The sequence below is a fragment of the Neodiprion fabricii genome, chromosome 6 (genome assembly GCF_021155785.1).
Source record: "Neodiprion fabricii isolate iyNeoFabr1 chromosome 6, iyNeoFabr1.1, whole genome shotgun sequence".
NCBI lineage: Eukaryota > Metazoa > Arthropoda > Insecta > Hymenoptera > Diprionidae > Neodiprion > Neodiprion fabricii.
Window position 1 is genome coordinate 6,886,865 of NC_060244.1, and position 25,733 is coordinate 6,912,597.

Sequence of the window (25,733 nt, forward strand, 5' to 3'; positions counted from 1 at the left end):
TTATACATATTCCGTTATAATTGCAATCTGAAATACAATATTTCAGGGGTACAGTGGAGCTGTAGAATACATTGCCAGTCAAGGTCCTAAGGAAGAAACAACTTATGATTTCTGGAGAATGATATTTCAATATAACGTGAAAGTTATAGTTATGGTAACACAGCTAGTGGAAAAAGGCAAAGTAAGTTGAATGATGGAGTACGATTAGATTTACCAACATAACGATATATTTGAAAGGTACTATTTCCTTTTTCAGGAAAAGTGTCATCAATATTATCCAAACATGAGAGAACACTTTGAATATGAAGATATAACTATAAGGTGTAGCACGCAACTTGATTTTGTTTTTTACACGCAACGGAATATTGTTTTGCAAAAGGTGAGGATAATTATACTTGAACATCTACTGATTTCTTAAATATTGTTCTGAAGATTGGATATGTTTGATGGTATGCAAAAAGTTTCCTTAATAATGTAAAATCCTATGAAACTTGATTTATCCGATTTCAGGGAAATGATAGGAGAACGCTAATGCATTTGCATTTTAAAGAATGGTCAGATCACGGTATCCCAGATGATTTTCATTCAATGATTCAGTTTTGTCAGATAGTTCGAAGGCATATTAATGAAAGCAAAAGCGTGGCTGTGATTCACTGCAGGTATGCTTACCTCATATTCTATTACTTGAATCACCATTCCATAATCTTCATCTAACGTGTGTACAAAACTTCTGGTTCTTTCAGTGCTGGAGTAGGTAGAACCGGGACCCTAATGGCTATAGACATACTGTTACAGCAAATAAGGGATAGCAAGAAGCTTGACGTATTCGGAACAGTTTTTAATTTGCGAAAAGATAGGATAAATATGGTTCAAACAGAGGTGAGATATTGAGATTTAGTTACAGACGAGTAGTTTAGAAGCCTTCAATAATTGTTGAAATAGATTGTAAAGCATGATAGTGGATTGCAAGAAAATTGGATAAGAAATCATGAAAATAATCATGCCGTAATTTTTTTCCCAGAGTCAATATGCTTATATCTACAATTGCACCAGACAAACTTTAAATAATCCGTACCCAGCACGGCTCGGTGAGTAAAAGAGAAAATGAATTATGAACGTCCGTATGTATTCAAATACCACTAGTTTGAATTAGTATGTATGTTACAATTTTCATGCTTTTGCTTGTCTTTCAGCTAAGCCGCCACCTATTGAACCGATATATGAGAACCTCACAAAGAAAAAAAAATCAATTACAGACTCAAATACGAATCTTGTCAACAGCATCGAAACTTGTATGTAGATGTCGCCTCACGCAAACATCCATAAACCTTGCTAAGCATAATAATTTATATCTTATATTTAATATGTATGATGAGAATATTATCAGATATACTTCTTTCAACTGAAAGTAATCAACAATTCAAAGTTGCTGAGGTATACAGATGATCTATCCGAACACGTTTTCATATTCGCCTTTCACTATAATTTGTTTTTATTACGCTTATAGCATTTTTTGAGGAATTTTTTATCTTGATTCAGTTTTATCTAGCACGAGTTGAATCAGCTTGGACATACCAATGTTTATATGGTCTTAATGTTGTAATGGTTTTGTATTTGCTAAATGAATAAGACAACCTTAAAAGCCCTGTAGAGCAGTATTGTCATGTAGTGTATGCAAACCTCACATCTTGCCAGTTTTGGAGTTTCAAATCGTTCTAGCTTCATTCAAAATTCGGAAGACTATCATTAAACGCTTACACGTTCCATTAATTTTTGTTTTCCTTTTATTATAGTTGACTATAGTAGAGTAGTTTAATTTTAATTTACTAACAGGTAATTAGTCTGAATGATAAATTTTTCGTTTTTACAGTAAAAAAGATCAGTCCTTCATCATCCATGGATTCTATGGAGCAGATTTACGAGTTCGCAGCTCATCGACCAATTTATAGTACTCAGCTAAGCACTCTGAGCACTGGTAATACAATATTTCTTATTATAGCATTTTATATAAAAATATATTTGGAGTATTTTCTGACATACGTTGCCAATCAACTTCCAGGGTTGAGGTATTCCAAATCAACTAGCGCAATCAATACTCAAGCACCACCTAGCATGGAGATAGGTATGCATCAATAATTCAATAATATTCCTAAGCTAAGGAAAAAATTTGTATCAGGACAATTTTCATAAAACAATGTTGACAAATTTTTTTCATAGTCAGATATGGAAGCCATGAGTATCCCATCTTTGAGCCAGCACCAGATACCATATCAAGCAGAGGCAGTATGGACAGGAACGTATTGCTAGAGTTTGCAAGACCTTTAGGTCTGAGAATGGACTAGTCTTTTTGAGATCTGTGTATTACGATAAACGTATGGGTTTACTTACAAGTTGGATTTAAGTATTAAATCAGTATTGTATCTTTCGGTACCCATTGTTAAAGCTGAATGTTGTACAAATTCAGTACATTGCATTTCACATTTCAAATTACATTCGAGAGTATTTATTATTTGAATTCATGAAGAAATTCTTACTGCCATCTTGTTTCTAACTATACTTATACTCATAATTGAAACAACTAACTGGACATTGGAACATAAGTTGCTATGTTGCGTTTTATTGCTTCGATGGTTATTTTTATTATTTATTGGTAATCTTGGTTACTTTTTGTTATGTCCTTACAACTGAGGACGTGCCATCATTCAAGTGTGATAATACACAAATAATGTACCAAAGATGAAAATTTTAACAATTTTATACTCCGTTATTGGACGTACTGAATAAGCTGATGGAAATAACAGTGGCCTTTGTAGATAAGATGTGGAAAATGTATTGCATCAATATATTGTACATAGTTTAACGTTAAGATGATCTATATTTGGAACTGATGTTTAATATTTTTATTAAATAATTACAAAAGATTTGAATAGAGCTAAACTATTTTTACCAGGTATCGGCTAAGTTTCGTTAAATTGGTATAAAAACGGCATAAAAGCGGTATAAAGACAGATCCAGAAATAAATTTAAATGAAAAATTTCAGTTTATTTACATGTGACGGTACAAATTCATCATCATTCTGTAGCTGTTAAATAATACCTAAGCTGTATACGACTAATGATGATTAATTTATGTTTTAATGTAAAACAACATCATATATTCGAAACATATATTCAAATCTTTTTGCTGCATAATGTAATTAATAACGATACTTTGTTGAATAATCTTTTGGCGAAACAACCAAACCTCTGCCTTTTCTAGCGCCCCGATAAACCGTTTCAATGATATCAATCATTTCCTGTTTGTCTTCTAAAGTCCAATTGATTTTATTATTGTTTCCAGTGCCTAAATCAATCATTATATGCTTGTTTCTGAAGAAGAACATGACCGTGCATGGATCGTACAACTCATACCTACAGTTCAGAAAAATTCTGTGGTTATTATTCTGAAGCTTTGCGAAGTACTGAAGAACATATTATAGCAGCAGAGTGTTATACTTACATTTTATTAAAGTCTGGAACCTCTGTTATATCGACTAGATAAATGACTGCGAAGTTTTTTACTTTTTCTGCAATATTGTAGAGGACTTCATCCATTTTCATACACATTGGATCCCAATCATGGCCAAATCTGATCACCTGAAAGAAATCGAAGTAGGACGGTTCGTAAATGTAAAAAAAAGTGAGCAACTAAATTTAGTTATGTCTAATTAACATACGATTTTGTACGACTGAATTTTTAGGTTATGATGACGTGAACTTACGACCACTCGGTCCTCTTCTGATAAAATTGCCTGATCCACTTGCCACCCATTGTGAAGGTGACCCAGCATATACGACATTTTTATAAGGTGTTTGATTTATTCTTGTAATTAATTAAATCCCAATTTGCGTACAACTGGGAAAAATAAATATTTACACGTACAGAAACGTCAAATTACAGTGGCACACATATAGCACATCAAGGCACTAGCGACCCTAGCGGCGTTAACTTGCAACGATAACTGCGTTTGCGTTCTCAAATGTGCCGGTGTAGCATTCGATAGCCACCAACCTTCCACTGCCTTCAAGAAGGTGAGTTGCTGACGTTTTTTTTTCGCACATTTTGTTGTGATTGAAGTAAAATAAGTACTGCGCATCGCACCTTGAACAAGGTAATAAACGACGCTTAATCACGTAATTGTAAAATATTAATGTATTTTTGAGATTCAACCGTCTACATTCACGCTGTAATTTTTATACGGGCTTATGAATCTTGTTACGACCGCATTTTCTACGAGTCACGACTGTTTGTTATCAACGCCGGTTAGACCGGTTGACCTGGTGATATTATGACTATATTTGATTATTCTGAATATTCATTTCTCTGTGCTAAATTGATGATCATTTGTAATTTTGACACCTAGTTCATTCGGACAATGATTTTTATAGGTACCAAATATTCGTGCGTACGTATGTGTCAAGGTTTTTCAATTGGAATTTTCTAGATTCGCTGTACACACTATTCGGTAAACATGTCAATTATGAATGATCTGTTAAACGACAATATAAATCGTTGAAAAATCTCATCAATATTGTTAGCTTACAGATTCTAACTATCAAATTTTCTTATCCAGATAGATATCGAAATGGCTGCTCCTGTCAGTAAAGAGCATCTAGCTCAATTGAAAGTGTTCACCGATTTGTGCATTGAAAACCCTTCGATCCTGCACCTCCCGGACCTCGCGTTTGTCAAAACTTTCATCGAACATTTCGGAGGTAGTGTCCCAGATACCAAAAGCAGCAACACCTCTGGGTATCCGAAATTTAAACCTCAACCCGCCCAGTCGAATATTCCTGAGCCTGAGCCAGCTCCGGAATCTGATGAAAGTGATATCGAACTTGATACGACTGGTGTCATCGGTGAGATTTGGTCATTTCTTTTTCTAATTTATTGAGCTTGTGAAGCCGTTTTGTTATTTTCAAACGAATAAATCTAATTTTTAGAACCGGATACAGACGCCCCACAGAAAATGGGTAATCCTACTCTTCAGCCAACTGAGGAAGAAGTGGCCGAGTCTCAGGCAAAGCGTTCCGAAGCAGTGTCCGCTTTTGTCGAAAATAACTATGAAAAGGCACTGTCTTTGTACACAGAGGCTATTGTACTGAACCCTCAAGCTTCTTTGCTGTATGCAAAGCGCGGGCAACTGTACTTGATGCTCAACAAACCCAATGCTTGTATCCGCGATTGTGATCGGGCTCTTGAAATAAATCCAGATAGTGCTGCCGCGCACAAGTTCAGGGGACGTGCTTACAGATTACTTGGAAAATGGGAGGAGGCTGCCAACGACCTTCGTCTAGCTTGCAAAATCGATTTTGATGAACAAGCTGATGAATGGCTGCGAGAAGTTACTCCTAATGTAAGTAATAACTACTTTAACATTTCACTTTTACAACTTTTCAGGCTCACTGTGATTTGACATTAGGAATAGCATCACTCAACTTTTTAAGCTTTGTGTCCAAAGTTTGTAACAATGATTAAAGTACCGGTGAATATTTATCCCTCAAAGCGTAACAAAAAATAGGACAAATGAGAAATATATCCTTTCGGCCAATGTTTACTGGTGATATTTTTATGTCGCGTGTTTGAAAACGAAGCGAATTGTATTTCAATGTATACACAATGTGCCAATCTATTGAATCTGATTTTCTGCTACTTTTTACCCGCGTGCGAGTGAATGATATATCGCATAAGCTTGAGTATGCAGGTGATTTGTGGAAAACAGATAGATATAATCTAGTCATACCTACCTGTCTTGGCAGCGGTAAACTGTCAGGGCAATAAAATGGCAGTTGGAGATCTTGGAAATGCTGGTAACGCGATTAAGTTCTCGAACTTATGAATTTTGAGTATAGCTCATAATTAGAAAATCAAATGCTTTGATTGAGGGTGATGTAACTGCATAAAATGAAATACGCTTATGGCAGTTTAAAAGGAAAGTAGAGGGTTGCATATGTACACAAGTAGCGCTCACAGCACACATTCTTATTTAAAAATACAATTCCCTAAATTATAATCCAACTACTAATCTGGTAAAGTAGTCTTACTTATGTGTAGCTTAGTTAATAATATATTGCTTGTAACATTAGGTATCCTGCAACGTAATTACATAGGCATTTTATTGCATAATTAATCAATAGTAATAATAAAATTATAACAACTTGGTAACTTAATTGGCATACTAAACAAAATATCAACAATCTGTGCTCAGGAGATTCAACTCCATTAAAGCATTTTAGACAAAGACACAAATTTACTCGAAATTTTTTTTTCTATTGTACATGAGGTATGGTATAGTTCAGGACTGCTACACTAATGAAATATTTTATATTACTTTAGTGCCTTTCATCAAAGTTCCGTTAATGATACAGATCTTTGTTACCGATGGCAGTAAATGATTAAAATACTTCATTTTGAGCAAAAGTATGTCTACCGCAAGGCACATTTCTGTTTAGACCCTCACGGTAATGCAAAATAGATAACATAAAACACAGGTGAAAACGGATTCGGTAATTTTTTTTAGCTTCTTATATACGAACACAATCTGCTTTTACGACTTATGTTTATATATATTTATATATATGTATATATAATGTTTTAAGCGACGGAAACCTTGAATACAAGGTTTTTTTTTTTCTTACAATGGAAGTATTTTTCATCTTTATAATTAATTATAAACGTAGTTTTCTGCCGCTAGGCAGTGGATCAAGATGTAAGGATATTTTTCACTATAACGTTACACGTTACAATCTTCAAAAAAATTTTTCTTTTTTTTTTTCAATAACAGTCTGTGTCAGCTGGTGCACATAACGCGTACGTATATCTCTTTGTGCGCAAAACAATGCGGCGGACACGCAGGCGTCAAGGTATGATAGGCACTGTATAACTCAACGTCGATCCCACGCTCTTTGGTTACCAATTGAAATTTTTTTTTTTTTTAATATATTGTCAACAAACATTCAATCGACTACATTGACCGTAAATGCATTTTAATTTTATCGACAGAATGGGCACCCTTTTACGAAGATTTGTTTTGAGTTTCAATGCGCTTTGGACGTGATTACTTGGCATCACAATCCTATGATTATTTCAATTTCTTGCACTTCCGTTAACAACGAATAAGTGAAATAATCTTTTTTTATGCCAGCTGCCCGCAGCAAAGCATAGATAGAACCTGCGATGTACTTCGTTATTAAATTTTTATTTTTATTCTTTGTTCAATTCCTTGGTTATCTCTTGATGCCCCGTACCGAGCTTTGTGCACCTAGTCATGGATGCCATTCCTCTTAGTCTCCCACCTTGCCCATTCATTTCATGGGAAATCAAAGCACCCGTAATCTGATATCATGGGTATATCTCGATCTGAGAAGTACTTACAGGCAAGCTTTGCTGGATATCAGCAAAAATTGTTTAAACTCCAAGGCTGTTCTTCTCTTTAGTTTGGCACCTCATACCTCACTCCGGATTGTGTATGTCCGTTTCATCTCCGTGGTGTTTATCCTCGCCTATGAACAGTCTTGGATCACATCTTGGTAAATGTTGTTTCTTTTATCCGTGTATTTGAATCTCTCGAAGTAACTTTGATATATGTAACAATAGATCGACACTGTACATTGATATTTGTATTTATTATTTTCAATGGTTGATTACATTCGATCAAGAGATGGTGAAATTCATACTACTTCGTTCCTCATTTTCTTTGGTATCCAGCATTTCACCTCGTTCCGTACTCTCAGGCTCAACTCGACGGAGGAATCGTCTCACTCTCGTGTAAAGCGACCTCTACCGATTTCTTGTACTTTCCTACAAGTTCTGGTAAATCGTAGGCTATCGCTACGTCCAGCCTATTTATTGGGCATCCCCGGAAGTACGTACACGTGGTGCTCAGCTGTTGAAAATCGTACAGCGCATTCAGGCGGAAGAAATCTTTGTAAACGTCGGGATCGGGCAAATCGTAGCGCGAGATATTTGTCAAGGTGCTAAGACCTTCGTAGATGTGGTAGTCTTGGGGATTTTCTATTATCTTGTCACTTATGTCCTTCTTGTTACCAAAGAAGGTCTTGTGATTGTAGTAAGTCGTTAGGTAGCAGTCCACCATTTTCGCGTGATTTCGCACCCGTACCTGAAATATTGAACAATTTATAGCTGAAAACAAATTTCGGCGCGCGTAATTTTCATACCCCAACGAATTCGGTATACGTACGGCAAATCTTCTGGCGCTAGCTATTTTGTGTTCAACTCTTTTGTCAACCGCTGAACGTAGATCGCGAAGAAAGGCGCGCTCCTGTGCGTACAACAGTCTTGTTGGTGCACCAGCCTCGTAAGGCAATGACCAGAGCGACGTCGAATACATTATCGGGGGTTCGGCACTTGACATCAGTGGTGAAATATTCCATATCAGTGCACCTTGTACCCTCATGAGTTCCTCCGGCTTCACTTGATCAGCCTTGTTCAAAATGATTCTTGTCTGAAATTGGAAAACGGTACAGTACTCCTACCATGCATATCCCATTCTCAAAGTGAATATGTCTTCTCCTCTTAGCGGATTATTACGTACTTGATACTCTCGTCCTTTCAGTTGATCGAGAATTGCTTCTGTCTCGGGTCCGACGTCCAGTTTAGCAGGATCGTAGACCAGGAAGATTATATCGGCTCTATCGATGAACCATTGACAGGCGTCATTGAACGGGAAGAGCCTCTGGACTTGTTTGCGAATTTCCAAGATTCCAGGTATCTCGACGATGTTTACCTGGTTTATGGAAAGATTTTTAGAAAGGCGAAATCTTCTTTATTTATTATACTTAACGAACCTTTTCCAGTAGTTTGTTGTTGAGACGAATTCCCCGCAGACGATCCAGCATTCCTTGTCCGAATTTTTGGAGTCCAGAAAATGTCCAGTCTGCCGCCAACTGAGTACCGTCGAGAATTTCCTCCTCCTCTCCGTGCATCAGGATGTTGAAGTAGGCGGGTGACGGCTCAGCTCCTGTGTCAGTCCCATTTAGCGGTTTGCAAGGCTCTTCGATACACTCTTGCGAAATACCTGAACACTTTTTGTATTCTCATGCTACCCACCATGCAATAGCATGCTGCAACTTTTTCGCCACTTACAATTGTTAGTTACTAAATATCTTTTTACCCGGTTTCGTGTGTCTGTTAGCATTCACGCAATATATCTATGTCCACGGTGAGGAATGACCGGGGTCTACTAATGGAAAAAGGTTATTTGTCAGAGTGCTAGAGAAACGAATTGGTTATCACTTGACTTACAGAATGTGTTAGATTTTCAAGTACATTAATGCGAACTTGATAACTCAGTATACGAGTGTTATTTCCCTGAAGTTTATTACGTACCCGTTCTTAAAGAAGTTGGTTTGTATTCGTTGTCGAGTAGGTAGTTGATGATTGACGATTTTCCCCCACTCCATGGTCCCATAAACAGAACTAGTGGCTTCGAGAAGATCTCAGGGTCTGTCGAGGGAGCGCAGCCTTGTCAAAAATAACCGGGCACCAAGAATTATGTAGATTTTGTACAAAAGTTTCGATATTCACCTCCGAAATGTCGGTTACTGAGATCTCTGTACTTGTAGAGAGTTTCCAGGGGTTTGATGGCGGTGTCGTAAAGACGCTTCAAATCACGGAGGACAATATCGGCGGCCTTTTGAATAGCTCTTTCTTTTTCTTCGTTTTCTTCATCCAGTTTTAGTAGCTGGTTGATATGGTCACGTGGCCTCAGGTTCTCCGGCACTTCAATTTCTTGAATGAGATCTTCTTCCGGAGTGGATCCGGCTCCCTCCTCTGTCCAAAAAAAAATTTACAAAATATATATATACAAATCGTTAGTGGTAAAATTACGACTGCCTTTCTATCGTTTATTGCCGTACAGTTTGCACACTCTAAATAATCCAAGAGTTGAACCAATTTAAATATCTATTCTTAGATCCGTGGCCCACAGGAAATTGTTGGGCATGGTTATTTAACATCTAAATAAAATTCCCTGATTCGGATTTCGTTTGCGAAATGACAGTGGTAGTTTGGAGAATATTCTTCGTATCACAATACCTTCGCTTGAACCTTCGGACTTCTTATCCTCTACGACTTCGACCGAATCTGTTTTTTCCTCGTCGCCGTCTTCTTCCTTGCTTGACTTATCGTCGTCGACTTCCACTCCATCCTCTGCCTCGACTCCAACTTCTCGCCGCTCGCGTGATTTTACTTCTTCGCTTTCCTCCGACTTTTTATCGCCGTCTGACGATTCCGCAGAGACGTTATCACCTTCATTCGTTTCGGTACTTTCTTTGGTTTCATCTTGACCTTCGGCATTCTCTTCTCTACTGTCCTCCTTGCTGTCTTCAACGTCATCAGCATCCTTTTTCACACCATCATCATTATCCGTATCACCGTCAGATTCATCCTGCTTGCTATCATCGTCCTGTTTCTCTTCCGATTCAGTACCCGCGCCGTCTGTCTTTTCCTCGGTATCATCGTTTCCAGCATCTCCAACATCCGAGTCGCCACCCTCAGCACTATTGGAATGATTATCATCCTCCCGAGCATATCCGTCTTGCTCTTCAGCGGATTTTTTATCGTCATCCTTTTCCTCGCTAGATTCATTATCGACGACGTTATCCTCGCCGGAATCGGTATCATTTTTGTTGTCCTCCTCCTCTGATTCTACGTCCTTAACTTCTTCCGTACGGTCACCGTCCTCCTCGGCAGTCTCGTCCTCCTTATCCTCTGTGCTTCCTGTACGGATAGTACAAATATGATCATCACGCAGATGTCTGAAATATTGCAAGTGAAACATGTGTTACGTGATTTTTACCATCCGCGTCATTTTCGGCGACTCCATCAGTTTCTTGACTAGCTGCCTCCTCCGTTTCTTCGATAGATTTCTCATCCTTCCGTTGATCGTCGTTGTCGTCGTCATCGTCGACGTTGTCAGCTTCGTCTACGTCGTCATCTTCGCTCTGATTCTCCGCCGCAGCTTCGGCGCTCGTTATCTCGACAGTTTCCACGTTTTCACTTTCTCCGTCAGTATCTTCGCTGCTAGCGGCTTGGGCGTTATCTTCGGCAGGTTCGTTAGCAGCGAGCTCATCGTCATCCTCACCGCTATTACTTCCTCCATCATCCGCACCATCTCCCCCATCACTACCATCGTCGGTATCCTCCACGGAATGATCGCCATCATCTTCTCCCGCATCGTCGTCATTATCATTATTGTCGTCATCGTCATTGTCAGCTTCCGTTGGCTCTTCACTCTTTGATTGAAAACACAAAGTACGATTGATTCGATAAGTTTTTCGAATATAATCGGTGATACGTTTTCATTCGCCAATCATTCGCCAATTAATTCTCTTTATTACCTGTTCGTTCAACGGAGGCGCCTCATCTTCGTCCGTAGCCTCGCCCACCTCGACACTATTTTCCTCGAGAGACCCTTGAAATGAGAAATTCTAAAGATTGCTGCGTTCCACCCATTTCTTCAGACCTATTTTTTGTCTTACCTGTACCGAGATCCTTGAGGGCTTTTTCGATGTAAGGTCGACACTGCACTTCCGACGGTACCTGGCCCACACCTAGCTCTTCCTCACCTTGCACTCCTGAAATCAGTCGAACATGATCCCCTCAAAAAATCGAACTCTACCAAATGCGTACAGCAAGTACGGTAGGGTGTCAGAATTTTTGTCAAAGGGTGGTTTGTTTTTGTTTCTCTTTCATTCTTTTCTACCGAAAACATCGTGCTTTTGATCGACACGTGCTTCCCAAGCTTGCAAGCCCAGGGGCATGTGTCGTATCGTAACCTAGTTAGATTTCTTTCGCGTTCCAAAGATTATAGAAACGAAATCGACGTGGGACGTGCAGCCGGGATAAGATGGTTTGTCCGTGGTCATCCAGTCACCTGGGAAGCGAGATGCTAAGTTTAGCAACGGTGGGAGGCGACGTCGACAACGTCCACGTCGACGTCGACGCAACGCTAAGAAATATTTATACGTCGGTTAACCGCATCGTATTTTTATCGGATGTCGATTTGTTCCGAGCTTGTACTTTGTTATTAATTCTTTTTCTTCTTCTTCAGCATTGACTAAACCTTTAATACCTACGCGTATGACGTAATTTTGAAAGGAAATTTTTTCAATTTGCAGATAAGCAACGTATTTTATCCCCTTTGCCTAATCGATACCGATAACGTTAAGTTACAGTAATAGGTGTATTAACGATGTTGGACCGGCTTGCGAAACATTCAAATATTTTACAATTGCACTCTTCGTTTTTGGCACTTCGAGCTGAGACAATAGTCTGCAGTATTATTAGACCTAGATTTACAAGTAGGAAGGAACGCGCTGTTTAAAGCGTCAAGGGATTTTGCGCTCCCAAAAATTCGACGTGATTTTTGTAAAAAATAAAAATTTTTAAGTTCTAATCGTGGTGGATTTCGACTAAGAATTCCAATACCATTCGTGAATTTAACTAAAGAGCCAATGTTAACCTGTCAATTATCGAATGACATATTAGTACAAAGTCCGAAAATTTGATCTATCGATTTTTCTGTTGACGCTTGTTTCACGGTGTAAATCGATACGGATACAGTGGTTGTATCACTGTCCCAAAAATCTAGCTTGTTATGTCATTCACACGGAAGTTCTAGTCCTGATTCATAATTATAGAAATAGCTTGACGTGACAGGAAGCACTTTAAGCATGGACATTTTTTATCCATCAAATACTGGTGATTTTTATGTGGTTTTTGGGACAATTATTATCGTGTAGAAATAGCGACGTTCTATCCTCGTTAATTAAGTAATACATTGTTTGCACGACGAGAAATTTATAAAACGGTAATAAAAAAAAAAAAAAACCATTGCAGAAATCGCTTACCAAGTGTTCAATTTATTCTAGTGGAATGGGAAACAACGATTACATTGATTTTCGATTAGTCTTGATCCAGTACAAATAAACAAAGATTTATCAATCACTAAAATAGTTACACTCGATCCACGAGATTGCAGGCGGTTATACTTCATTGACGTCATACGGATCAGTTCGAAGATGTTTCGCAAAGCTCGCGCATAAGATAGCAGTCGTAAAACTTTGAGGTATAACACAGTAATCTGAGCAGCCTGAGAAAGTGAACGCGCATTTCTGCACCCCGCGATCGAGTGGCATTACAGCTTGCGTTCTTACGTATAACGAACTACACCTGTTGCCAAATTATGCGAGCCAAGATTTTTCCCTCGTTATTTTTTTTCTCTTTTTCTGACTTCCATTTTTTTTTCTCCACATTCTTCTATTTCTCTCTTTTGATCTCACTCGATTTCGTTCTCTCGTCGCGGTTAAAGATAGCATCGAAAACGACGGCGAAAGCAGGCGCGTGTCTCTGCAGCTTACCATCGGAATCGTAAAACGGCAAAAATCGCCTCTTCGGTAAATGTATTGATATCAAGCCGACGATCGGACCCGCTTTCATACTACTTTGAATATCTGTTTGAAATTTTTTTATTTACATTCTATGGATAATGCAAGCATTGCCGATAGTCGAAGTAAAAGCGTACCGTATGTTATAGATATATATATACACATAAACTCGACCAGAAAGTTGAGTAAATATTTATTCTCCTGAATTAAGAAAAGAAAAAAAATTCAAACTGTATTCATCGAAAATTTATTGTAATTCTATATATTAGCAATTTGCAACATATATTGGATCCTGTGATCGCATTTACGACATTCAATTGACGCAGATTAATGGAGCATGTATGTGCTGTACCGATTTTGTAATCATCAAAATGCGCGAAGTTATACCGCTCCAAGTACCAATTTTTCGATGTACGTGTATTCGAGCAAGCACTTGAGTCACTATAACTGGGCCAATTTTCCGAGCTTCTTGCCTTATGTAACTGATGTGGCTGGCCAGGATTTGAGGTAAATTACACTGCAACTGACCGGGTTCTATAGCTAGCCATCTTTAGAAGCCAATAAACGAATCTTACCTAATTCAATGGAATAAAAGAAAAATTTAAGCTATCGATGTTTTTTTTTTTTTTTTACACGATATCTCTTTATTTGTTTCATCGATTAAAAGTATTCGTGTTAATGATGACTCATACGGAGAAATAATTTTAAGTCGAGAAATGCTATGGATGTGCTCTCGTAAAGATAGACAGAGGATGGATGGACGTTGCTCGACCTTAAGACCTTACGTAACATTGACCTTCGTTTCTTTAACGTCCGTCGTCACCGTTTGGGGATGACAAAACCTAGTCGCAAGACTAATGATATTTCAAATTTGTCTATGAGATAATCCGTAATATTATATAATATATTGTTATTTTTTTTTTTTGATCGTTTAGAATTATACTGACACATTTTGTATAACCGTATATCCATACACAACAGTCAGATAATTTTGACAACCGTTCATTTTATTCTGTAGGAATTCAAAACGGTTATCGCCTCCCGTGTTTAAGACAAAAAAAAAAATAAAAAAAAAATTCGAAACGTTATTTTTCCATGTATATAATATTTTGGACTGCAATAACCAGAAAACAGAAAAATAAAAATTTCCGACGTATTCGAATGAGGCCGAAGCAAAATGAACACATATCAACCGATACATTTTTAATTTTTAATCGGGATAAATAAATTTGGTCTCTCATCTCTTTACGTATGTTTTTGTAAATAATTTATCGATGGATAGATAACGCTGCGCCGGGTGAACAGATAGCAGAAGCGGAAGAGCGGATGCTGAGTGTGTCAAGGTAGCGGAGGGTGGAGGGTGGAGGGCGAGGAGTTCCGGGGTGGTACTCACCCTGCAAGGCGACGGCTAGGAGGGCGAGGAAGAGGCTCGTGAGAACCCGGGGTCGCACCCGCGAGCCCGTCATCTTGGATCACTTGGATCACACGGATCACTAGGATCACTTAGCACTCCGCGATGAGCCACGCTGCTAGCTCTCTCGATAGTCGCGCGCGACTCCACTCGCGAGGAACTGGCGTCCCGACGCCCGCGAAACCCCGAAGACGCCCCTCTCCCAGGTCTCGCAAGTCGAGAACCGTCTCAGCGTCACCGTTACCCTTCTGCAGGGAGCGCGAGTCCTTGCCGCAGAATTTTTGTAGCGAGAAATTCCTCCGAGTATACAGATGAAACGGGGAAAAACCGCGTCCTTATAAAATGGAAACACAACTATCCGTATGTAACATGACGTGGGTTGATAACGGAGGGTAATGGAATTCCCGGGAAAGAAGCTCAGAACCTCTCGATCGCGACGTGATTTTAGAGGATTTTTAAACACTAATCTTGAAAGCGTTAAAAGTCAAGGTCTGCTTTAACGCGGGTGAGGAAAAAAAATTCATTGGGTTATGAAGGATCGGCAGTAGTAATTGCAGCATGGGTAAAAGAGGTGGTATCATTTGGCATGTCTGAGCTTGCACTTTTGCCAAGCTGGATCACGGAATCATCTGCAATACGGTTCGACCACGGACCCTGTACCAGCGCTACGCTGACGAACCCGTGTCTCAATTAATAACTTTGAGAAGCTACAAGGTTCCTTGGGCGCTATTCGTACAGACTCGCAAGGCAAGCCGACCGCCGAGCGAGTACGTGCAGATTTATTATTTTTTTTTTTTTTCTTTTTCAATCCGCAAAGCGAGTTTCAGATACGGTGACGTTGGTGATGGAAGTAGTGGTGTTTAATTTAAAAATACTCCACGCGGCCCAGTTTCGCCTTAGAGCTTTTATCTGGGTGACAAACTGGCTAAGAAGAGTCGGCTGAGGTCGTATTCTACGACCATTCTTCGTCGAGCCTGATCTAGTTCAACGTCTGCTGTCTCGTGCAATGTCTCGTTCAGTTGACTAAATTTCACCGGCGATTTCATTGCCGTGAAAAATTCCGAGGCGGACGTGTGTTGTTGATGGATCAAGTATAGAGAGAATGAGAGAGAGAGAGAGAGAGAGAGAGATCGTCCAAGACTGCGCGCGATAGTTGTCGCGTTTCTTGGATACCTTACGCTGTACGGCGATGGCTTCGGTACTCAGGGTGCTTCTGTAGATTTTCGAAAGATCCTCTGACGTCAATGCCACAACAAAACGGTATTATTTTTGACGCTTTACGTGTCCGTCGAGGAGGGACAAGGTCGATCTCCACCCTGAATGATGAAATATTCTATAAATTTACATTGCGTATCTTACTTTTGTACATTCGAAATCTTCCCAACATCAGCTATCCTCAACCTCATCAACGATTAATCTTTCCCACCGGGAGCGACGTTTTATTTCACGTTGTTATTGGCAAACTGCAGTGCACACCGTTGTGCCATCCACCCTGGATCCAAATATATAATTTTATTTTGCAAGTGGGACACGAAAATACTTCCAAATTATACGTTTCTTGGATATATGTATTTGCATTTGCAGTCTTACGTAAAAAAAGAAAAAAAAAATTTATTCAACCTTACATTTGGGGTCTTGCGGAACCCCCGATGTTGGGCTTGTAACGACGATGATCTCTCGCTTACAGCGGTTCGAAATCATTTTCATTTAATTTGATAATTTTCTCAGCACATTCTTATCTGTAGAGGATGTGAATTGTTAAATTTGACGAACATGAAGAGTTCGTTACTGTATCACAGCATTCTCTTTTAGTTGTTTTTTCTTTTCATTCTTGTTCTAACGACGAAATATACTCTATCGTCACGATTTTTATCGTGTCGCTGAGGTAATTAGATCGTCCAAATATCGTATAATTTCCATAAATTCAGTACTTTAAGCGTGATAATTGCCAGTTTACAGTTCCCATACAATTCAGCAAACTGTTACATTTAAGCATTTCACTTGTAAAACGTTTGAACATTCAATTTGTAACATCTGTCGCGCCAAAAATGCCTTTCAACTCTATAATATTGACAACTTCGTATGTCGGTATCTTTTCAAAGTCCGAATTTTTAATTTTTCAAAACATCCCAATGAGAACAGTTGTTTGTTCTGCAATAGGCACCGTTAAAATAGGACCTTGGGCTCATAAGTTGGAAAGGATAAAATCCAGGCTCGTCAATTAGTCTTTGATTAACGACAAGCGAAATGAATTTTGGGCTGCTTTTCAACGGGCAATCAACTTCGGATACTCGGGTCCGTGTCTCAGCTGGAAATTGAAGAGACACGATTTACCTCGAGGGTTTCGCTCGGACAGAAGAGCGCCGCGACGTCGGGCGCCTTTATATTTAGACGGCCGGGCCGACGCCGTATAAGGTGGCCACTCGTGCATCCCCCCACCTCATCTATCCTCGCAAAAGATGGTCACGCATCGCGTAGGACGATTCCCAAAGACTTTCGTTTGGAAACTCATTTTTTTTTTCTTTTATCACTTCTCACAACGATTACTTGAACTTCTTTCATACTTGTCGGAGTTGTTTGATTGCTTTGAAAAATAATAAGCACCCTCTGTTAAGTAAAGATATCTTTTCTATGTAAATTCCAAACTCATACAACGTCGCACGATTCACAGAATATATGAATATACCCCAAAAATTGTGGTAATCTCAATAAAAATTAAAAATAAAAACATTATCAAGCGGCGGTTCGTTGTATCATATCATATTGTATTATGAAAATTCATGAATTATTTAGCAGATTTCTTACAACGACAGACGTTATTTGAGAAAAAAACACATGCGATTGGAAAGATCGAAACTATCGGACATGTGCCACGTACGCATTCACGATTGTAATCATTTGTAAATTTGGCTTAGTTCATCGTCTCCCGTATATCTTTAAATAATTGCTTGACGTAAATTTTCGATCACATAATACTACCTCTGAGCCAATTTGCTCTTTCGTTAGCCATTTCGTTTGCTATTATAAGCGCGTAATCGAGTAAAGTCAGGATGGACCTTGGGCGCGGATGTCAGTGCCATCGTGACAGAAATTCAACCGTCCAAGTCATCCCTGTTTAGGGACAGCTCATAGTTGGCCCGGTTTTGTCTTCAACAGCCAAAATGTTTTCATAATGTATTTTTTCCGTTTCTCTATTAGGTGTAGGTTTTTTTTTTTTTACCGTAGGATTTTACGTTCACGTACAACTCGGCCAAGTCGATAGCGACGCGATGAGGGTATATTCAGGTTTGTTCGATGTATTAAACGGTATGCTCAAGGCACCACCATTGTGCCGTCGTCACTGCGACAGCTGTTACTTTTGTCACACTATATGCGTATTTATGTTATTTTTGGATTATTAGTAAATCTATTATACCACGAGGTGCTGCTCTCTCCGTTCAGGGTGTAGATGATCTGAAAGAAGACTAGAAGATTCGCAAATCGTGATCCATTATATGTAATTGATAGACTTGTTTCTTTGTATCAAAGTTTTTTTTTCGATAATGAAACTTGTCGAAAGCAAGATATGATTTATAAAACGAGTCGAACAAGTAGCAAAGTTTTGAATATAAGTAGTTTTTGCATACCTGTGATACATCTAGTATACACGAAGCTTCATTTTTCGTACAATAATTATATAGAAAGTTCTATTATGGTCCCATGTAATGTACTTTTTTACGTATTGTATAGGAAACCACTCCACCCTGGCAATATCTGATGACGCGTATCGAAATTATAATTTTAGGCTCGCAAGATCGAGGAACACAAACGGAAGCAGGAACGTAAAAAGGCTGAAAAAATTGAACGTGAGAGAATGGAAAGACTGAAGAAGGCCCGAGAGGAGGCAAAATTGAGGGAAGATAACACGCGTCCCTCCCAAACTGAAGGCTCCGCACCCGGAGCAGGAGGTGGCGGTGCTCCTGGTACCGGTGATTTTTACCAATTCCTTAAGGACCCTGAAGTTCTACAAGCTTTCCAGGTGAGTTGCCGACTTGAAATTGACGGCGATAAAATTCTATAGAAAATTATAACGTTCTGTAAAATATTTCTTTAAAGGATCCGGAGGTAGGAGAAGCGTTTAAGGACATTTCTGCGAACCCGGCGAACATATTGAAGTACCAGAGCAATCCGAAGATTATGGCACTGATTAATAAAATGGCTTCAAAGTTTGGGGGGGCGGGAGGTGGAATGCCACCGGGTATGGCTGGCATGGCAGGCGGCATGGGCGGATTTCCAGGCATGATGGGCGGTATGCCCGGCTTTGGTGGTACAGGTGCAGCACCACCTACCGATCCGTCTAGACCTAAGAACTCTGCAGACGACGTAGGCCTCGATTAAATTCAACAGGTTTGTATTACATTGAATGCATTAGCGTCACTTTCAATTCCGTTTGACAAGTGCGAGTGGATGGCGGTAAAATATCTTATCGTAATTTAGGCTGGGCAAAGTGAAGAGGGCTTCATACTGCTGTCCATATGCTTGGGCAACCTGCTGGACGTGATGGCAGAATGATGCAGATTCGTTATCTTTGGTTTTCCTAACCAATTGCCTGTAATTGTAATATTCTAATACTAACCGATATATATCATACATCTCCCTTTTACTTAAGCTTTTAACACCATTGTTACGATTATAATAATTCATTAGTTTTTTTTTTTTTTAGTTTTATATGAGCTAATATTTTTCAAAGCTTTCTCCGAATCAAATTAGCGTTAAGTCTCGTGTACGATGTTTCACTACGAAATCTTACATTAATAACAGTACACCTATTTACAGTTCTACACATTGAATATACATATAAACGTTGGTTTATTGTTATGATACTGCTGCTATTTCTATAATGAGATCTAATCATATTCCAGATTCTTCAATCTATACTATGCAGCAAATTTCGCATGCTGAATTCGCAGGATATTTGCAATTGCAAAGTCTTGCTAGTGTGAAAAATCATCTTCGGATACACAAACTTTTGCTTTAAAGTTGTTGACATTGATGAGATAACTCTTAATTATTTCTTGCTGAAAATATCTAAGAGATTGATTAACAAATAATCTGAACATTATACTGCATACAATTTTATTTATGTATCATGAATGAAATTATAAGACCGAGGTAAATCGATTTCAATAAGTTTGCTCAGTTTATATCATGCTAATAATTACGAATGATATTCAATTTGGGGACTGATATTTTAAGGACAGCGTATAACACATATATTCTTACTCTTATAATTTTTATTTGACGTTACACATTTGGAAATTATTACCACAATTGCTCGTTCAATTTGATTATTCAGTATAGAGATATAAAATTCTTATAAAACTTATGTCCTTATCAATTGTAAGTGTATATATAAATTGGGCAGCCGTGATAAAAAAAAATCTATTTGCACAGTTATATTATCTATCTTGAATTGAGCCATATGATTTCTATTGAGGTAATTAATAAAAAAACCAATATAAAAATATAATTTGGGATTTCACTCTGCATAACGTAAATTGTTACAAAATGTTTTTCATCACCGTAAAAGACAGTCCTAAACCAATCTATTTTCGCGAGCCGATTGGACGGGCAGGTTGTTTGCTATTTTGTTCTAGACTTGTTTGTCAATGCGTGACAGTTTATACAAGGGAACGAAGAAATTAATATCACCGGCAATCAAGAATTAAGTTAGATAAGAGAAAAATGCAATTAATATCCGATGATAATGACATTGAGAAAAAAAAAGTTCCCGTATCGAAAATTTTAGAGAATATCAGCAAAACAATCGTGACAGAATAGTAGTTAATTTAAGTAGATTACGGTCTATCGTTCATTGTTCTTTAGGGGGTACTTTAACACCCCAACTTACAACTTCTAAGAAGAGAAAAACAATGGACGGCTAATGAGTAATCAAAAGATTATTCATTTATGAATGACAAAGATGTTTAGTAGTAGCAACAGATAAGAAAAAAGAAACCCGGTTACAGCACGCAATGATGTGACACTAGTTTGAGTAAAAAATTATAGAATTCTGATAACTCGTAGCTGATCCGACCTGTAACAGAAAGAAGTGCGTATTAAATGCAAATTTCCGATATGTCAGCCAATTGAAAGCTAACTGAGCACTGGTTTCAGCTGTAAGACAAATTCGCTACCAGAAAACGTCGTTAGAATATTAAACTCGTAATAATTTCGGTTTTAGTTCTGCTCGACCGATAGCGTAGCTGTCTCGGATGTCAGTTGGCTGTGTGCGTGTGAAGAAACGCTGCCAACCGTACGGTCAGGATCGTATTTGTAAAGTAATTTCGCCTCCTATACGGATCGTACGCTGAATGTACGGTTCTGGAAAAATTCTAGGAATTTAAGCAATTTTTGGCTAGCCTCTGATATTGTACAAGAATCAAGTACAGAAGTATAAAGAAAATAATGTTTTCTCCAAGTCTCCAATAATTGCTTCGCGTAATTGGAAAATTCACAATCTTTAGTGTCAGTTTGAAATGTTCTTGAGTATAGAAATGTCAATGATGTGGTTAACACCAGTCTGATCCTTGAGAAAAAAAGCAAAACTGTGGTAATTATACGACCATAAGATATAAAGAACAAAAATGTACTCCGCGAGATCTTTGTACGGTTCTGAAATTGCAACTTCCGATCCATTTTCACTTTGATTACGATCTATTGCCACCAAAGGGTTCGCAACTCTGCGCCTTAGAGCATGCATGTGTGATGTATGTACAAGCAATGCTCTAAGCTGCGTGAAAATAAAACGCGAGAGTTCCGAGCCATCTCGATTCTCGAGGCACTCCGGAAGCCGGTCGAAATAAGTTATTCTGGTTTTATTTTGCGAAGTCAAAAATTTATGAGTACGAAATTATTTTGAAACCATTCTAATCTGCGCACCGGAGAAACTGCATTAAAATGCAACGCCGATCGGAGTTATTCGATAGACGAGTAACTTGCGCGAAAAAATTGTGAAAAAAGTATTATAACCTAACTCACCGTTTCGACGATCTTCTGATGCACGTTGGATTTGTCCGATCTGCCTCTTTCTTTTCGCCTTGTTTTTATGTTATTTTCAGACCGTGGATTCGGTTTAAATTTTTCAGTTGTTTAGCACGGGCTTCAAGATTCGTGCAGCCAAGGCTTGATAGTTGATTACTGATCAAAGTGTCTTACCGTGGTGACACATTGACACCTGGCATTAAAGGAGTCATTGTACATATCTCAAACCGTTATTACAGACAAAGTAAAAAAATCATTTTTATAAACCGATCATGGATAGAACCAACGAAACAGCCCAGAACGGTTCTTCAGGCTTTTCGGAAGAGCGGTAATTAGTTACTCATCCAGTCTGTTTATTTGTGGTTTGATGTTGACTAAGTAATTCTTTATTTTTTCACTTTTCCACCGTTATCAATTTTCAGTGATATAAACAAAAAGAGAACCGATTACTTAGAATGGGACGAATACTTTATGGCTACAGCATTTCTCGCGGCAAAACGAAGCAAAGATCCTTGCACCCAAGTAGGTGTTTGTATTGTTAACCGAAACAATAAAGTTGTCGGTGTGGGGTATAATGGAATGCCCATCGGATGTAGTGACAATGAATTTCCGTGGGCCAAGAACAGTGCCAATAAATTAGAAAATAAGCATCTTTATGGTGAGGCTTTTCACGCTTTGACAGACTTGGACCCAACATAAAAAAACTGATCCGAATATTGCTTAAATTGAAACTATGAGTTGATTTCTCTAAACTTTTTTTAGTTTGTCACGCTGAAATGAATGCAATCCTAAATAAAAATTCAGCGGACGTTGAAGATTGCAGGATGTATGTGGGGTTGTTTCCATGCAACGAATGTGCAAAAGTAATTATTCAGTCTGGTATAAAATCTGTTGTGTACATGTCTGACAAGTATTCTCAGAAGATTACAACCATAGCTGCCAAAAGAATGTTTGATGCATCCGGAGTCCGCTATAGGTAAATTATAAAATACTTTTGTGTATGTATGAAAGAGTAAGCTACTCCAACGATCAACATAATTCATATTGTATTTTGTCAAGAGAATAGTTCAATTATCATTTTACCTTTCGTCAAGCGGATGTTTGATGGTTTGAACTGATTTGTAAAAATTGCAATTTTTGACTGAACACTGCTACATAGGGTTATATAACTAAACAGTGTTAACATTTCTTATTGTGGTTCATATTACAGACAATACATACCTCAGAATAAGCAAATAGTAATTGACTTCAGTGAAATCAATTGGAATGAGATGACTCAGGAGCCGCAAACGCCATCGCCGGTGAAAAACTCTTCAACCGACTAATTATTAACGTGTTAAAAACATAATTTTCTTTATAAACAGATTTTATTTTATTATCTTATTTTCTTTTGACATTTTGTGTATTGACCCTTTTCAAGTAGTATTTAATTAACCACTGGATAATGGTTTTAAAAAAATGCAACTTGTGATATTGCTGATTATTGGTATCGTCAAAAGGGATCAACGCCTGGTATTTACATATAAAATGATTAAGTATAGGTACAAATGCAGAAATAGACAGAAACTGGTTTCTCTTTTTTTAGGACTGTACAGCGTTGTCAATTTCACTCTTAAATTCACGAAAAATGAGGTTTTAGCAAATAAATAATATGATTAGGATATTTTACTAGAAAATGTAACAACTTGGTAATAATACATGGATAATATTAAGGTATAACAACACAAGTGAAGCTCCGATTTAAATATTATACAAATCTAAACGCTTTTAGGTATTAATGATTCTACCCAGAACTAGATACACTTCGTCTGTCGATTAAATTAGACTTGGATAATTACGTAAAACCTTTTTGGGAGACGACCCACTCAATCGTGCAAACAGTGAGCACTGGTTTGCTTATTTTCACGATTCAAAATGAAATGATTACGTACAACTTCGGAAGTTAGTTTTGAGTGCTGTCAAATAATATTTTGTTCATATGAAAATCGGTCTAGCTTACGTAAAATTAATATGTTTAATTTACGATAAAGCAGAGTAAAATCATTTGTGATCTCAGGTTTGCAAAAGTATTACTACTTGTGTAGATCAACACGTCTCGCATACGTCGGAAGTTATTCAAAGCTCCATGACTCTATTAAGTGATAGAAAAGGCTCATTGCAAGTCTGGCAGACCAGTATCTGCGGTTCCAAGTTGTTAAAATCTTGTTGACATACGCAATTGCATACGCTTTTAGTTTTTTTTCACTAATACAACAAAAAAAGAATACATTACACTATTAATTAGATAATGACTATCTACGTTCGGTTTTGAATTAAAGCGGCAAAAAGAATACCTGAGCCTAGATTAGCCGTCTGATTTGCTTCAACGTAGTTAAAAGATAAAGTGAAAATAAAACAGATGTTTCAAGTTGATTTGAATGTATATATACCGTTCATAGTAAAATTTTTCTAGAATTTCGACAGTCGCACAGGTTTAGATAAACCATTACAGTATAATTTCAATCAACTGAGAAAAGTATGTAGAAATACAACCTGTGCTCAGAAATATATGAGAATTGAAATGGTGATCTTGGATATGGAGGTCATTAAAAAACAGAACAACTGAAAAATTGTTGACGTTGAGGTTGTTCTGTTTTAATGACCTCCATATCCAAGATTAACATTTAAATTCAACAATCTGAGGTCAAGAAAATACTATTCATATATGAGAATGTTTAAATTATGAAAATCAAGTGTTAGATAAGATTCTGAACTTATTGGTGAAAATAAAACTTTTTACATTCACATGTCGTCTCGCAATCTATTTTAGAAGACAAGAGTAACTAGAGTCACGAATAATTCGTGCACGAATATGGGAACAACATATTTATTATTTCAAAAAAATATGAATATGATTCTTAGAAAAGATGCAATGTTTTCTGTTACGATTTTTTTTAAATAGATAATTTGAATGTACAGAGATATTATCTTGTACGACACTAGCTTTTATAGGCTTGGCGCTCGCTAAGAATTTATCAAAATTTCTAATGTTTGATAAATTTTGTTTAGCTGAAAATGTAGCGCCTACATTTTTATTTTAAATTAATTATTATTTATTACTCAATTCGCGGATTAATAACTTTTCTTATCATCTCAATGATTAGCTATTGTTTTTTCCATGGAACACAGCTATGTAATATACGTACATATATTTTTCAATCAGATATCAAAAGAAGTTCATAAATTAACCTGATATAATCTAAAATATGTAATTTGTGACACGATCCTGTTAAGGAAACCGTAGAAGCTCTAATCTTTAGTGATATATGTATATATATATATTCTTATATCCCTCAATATTTCAGACTGAGTCGTACCCAGCAGTCGCAAATCATCAAACAATCAACGTATATTCAAAAGAACAAGTGTACTTCAATGATTCTACGTAGTACCTAGGTAAAAATATGAAATAAATAAATGAGGCGTGACCATGCTTTCCACCATGCATTAAGGTCTGACAACTTATGAAATAGTTTATTGGCGTTGTTTAGCTACGAAGTAACTGAAATGAATCAAACTTTCTTTGCCCAAATTCCAGTTAATGAAAAAATCTCTACCCTGCTATCAATTTTTAACTAGATACTCAACTCAAGTACCATCAATTAATGAAGGTATTCCACGATTAGGGGTTGTATACATTAAACTCAGACATTCTGTGGTTATACAATACCATTCTAATCAAAAATTGTCGTTTGGTTATAATACAATTGAAATGATGACTAATTAACGGATCAATCAAGAGAGTACGAAGATAAAAAAGGTGCCCACAGTAAAAGTCTAGAGTACAGGTGTGAACACGAGTAGATTCATA

The 25,733-nt window shown here is 37.7% G+C and overlaps 5 protein-coding genes and 1 long non-coding RNA gene across 15 annotated transcripts in view; 3 read left to right on the forward strand and 3 right to left on the reverse strand.

The window, feature by feature from the left end:
* LOC124184676 (receptor-type tyrosine-protein phosphatase H) overlaps nucleotides 1-3,022 on the forward strand; it is a 16,999-nt gene extending 13,977 nt beyond the window's left edge. For 5 of the 6 annotated variants that reach the window (XM_046574659.1, XM_046574662.1, XM_046574663.1 and 2 more), the window contains 9 exons: nucleotides 47-181; nucleotides 257-379; nucleotides 511-659; nucleotides 744-879; nucleotides 1,022-1,088; nucleotides 1,194-1,292; nucleotides 1,871-1,975; nucleotides 2,060-2,122; nucleotides 2,218-3,022. In XM_046574659.1, the coding sequence (XP_046430615.1) occupies nucleotides 47-181; nucleotides 257-379; nucleotides 511-659; nucleotides 744-879; nucleotides 1,022-1,088; nucleotides 1,194-1,292; nucleotides 1,871-1,975; nucleotides 2,060-2,122; nucleotides 2,218-2,342 (1,002 nt within the window). In that variant the 3' untranslated portion in view covers nucleotides 2,343-3,022. The remainder of the gene's footprint in view (nucleotides 1-46; nucleotides 182-256; nucleotides 380-510; nucleotides 660-743; nucleotides 880-1,021; nucleotides 1,089-1,193; nucleotides 1,293-1,870; nucleotides 1,976-2,059; nucleotides 2,123-2,217) is intronic. The other variant, XM_046574664.1, reaches the window with a different exon arrangement.
* On the reverse strand, nucleotides 3,019-3,966 carry LOC124184690 (thioredoxin-like protein 4A). Of its 2 annotated transcripts, none has more exons than XM_046574689.1 (3): nucleotides 3,762-3,966; nucleotides 3,500-3,636; nucleotides 3,019-3,411 (listed from the first exon to the last, which is right to left on the reverse strand). In XM_046574689.1, exons 1-3 carry the CDS (start codon nucleotides 3,837-3,839, stop codon nucleotides 3,198-3,200), a joined length of 429 nt encoding a protein of 142 aa, XP_046430645.1. In that variant the 5' UTR covers nucleotides 3,840-3,966; the 3' UTR covers nucleotides 3,019-3,197. The 2 variants fall into 2 exon arrangements, with proteins under 2 accessions (XP_046430645.1, XP_046430644.1); XM_046574688.1 differs by having other exon boundaries at nucleotides 3,717-3,839.
* On the forward strand, nucleotides 3,946-20,296 carry LOC124184684 (hsc70-interacting protein-like). Of its 3 annotated transcripts, XR_006871239.1 has the most exons (7): nucleotides 4,029-4,151; nucleotides 4,614-4,899; nucleotides 4,984-5,396; nucleotides 18,645-18,878; nucleotides 18,956-19,246; nucleotides 19,337-19,450; nucleotides 19,762-20,296. XR_006871239.1 is itself a non-coding variant. In XM_046574685.1 (6 exons), the coding sequence occupies exons 2-5, from the start codon at nucleotides 4,626-4,628 to the stop codon at nucleotides 19,235-19,237; spliced, it is 1,203 nt and encodes a 400-aa protein (XP_046430641.1). In that variant the 5' UTR covers nucleotides 3,946-4,071; nucleotides 4,614-4,625; the 3' UTR covers nucleotides 19,238-19,246; nucleotides 19,337-19,489. The 3 variants fall into 3 exon arrangements, 2 of the variants coding, with proteins under 2 accessions (XP_046430641.1, XP_046430640.1); XM_046574685.1 differs by lacking the exon at nucleotides 19,762-20,296 and having other exon boundaries at nucleotides 3,946-4,071; nucleotides 19,337-19,489; XM_046574684.1 differs by lacking the exon at nucleotides 19,762-20,296 and having other exon boundaries at nucleotides 19,337-19,489.
* On the reverse strand, nucleotides 6,007-15,023 carry LOC124184681. Of its 2 annotated transcripts, none has more exons than XM_046574676.1 (11): nucleotides 14,843-15,023; nucleotides 11,542-11,637; nucleotides 11,401-11,474; nucleotides 10,860-11,295; nucleotides 10,097-10,780; nucleotides 9,587-9,832; nucleotides 9,389-9,505; nucleotides 8,848-9,077; nucleotides 8,595-8,786; nucleotides 8,241-8,504; nucleotides 6,007-8,159 (listed from the first exon to the last, which is right to left on the reverse strand). In XM_046574676.1, exons 1-11 carry the CDS (start codon nucleotides 14,913-14,915, stop codon nucleotides 7,776-7,778), a joined length of 2,796 nt encoding a protein of 931 aa, XP_046430632.1. In that variant the 5' UTR covers nucleotides 14,916-15,023; the 3' UTR covers nucleotides 6,007-7,775. The 2 variants fall into 2 exon arrangements, with proteins under 2 accessions (XP_046430632.1, XP_046430633.1); XM_046574677.1 differs by having other exon boundaries at nucleotides 8,848-9,020; nucleotides 14,843-15,022.
* Nucleotides 20,103-22,014, reverse strand: LOC124184693. The gene is made up of 2 exons (XR_006871243.1): nucleotides 21,881-22,014; nucleotides 20,103-20,936 (listed from the first exon to the last, which is right to left on the reverse strand). It is a non-coding gene; the product is annotated as an uncharacterized LOC124184693 (long non-coding RNA).
* LOC124184686 (deoxycytidylate deaminase) lies at nucleotides 21,560-25,456 on the forward strand. The gene is made up of 4 exons (XM_046574687.1): nucleotides 21,560-22,211; nucleotides 22,306-22,541; nucleotides 22,646-22,859; nucleotides 23,094-25,456. Exons 1-4 carry the CDS (start codon nucleotides 22,156-22,158, stop codon nucleotides 23,206-23,208), a joined length of 621 nt encoding a protein of 206 aa, XP_046430643.1. The 5' UTR covers nucleotides 21,560-22,155; the 3' UTR covers nucleotides 23,209-25,456.
* Nucleotides 25,457-25,733: the final 277 nt, after the last annotated feature.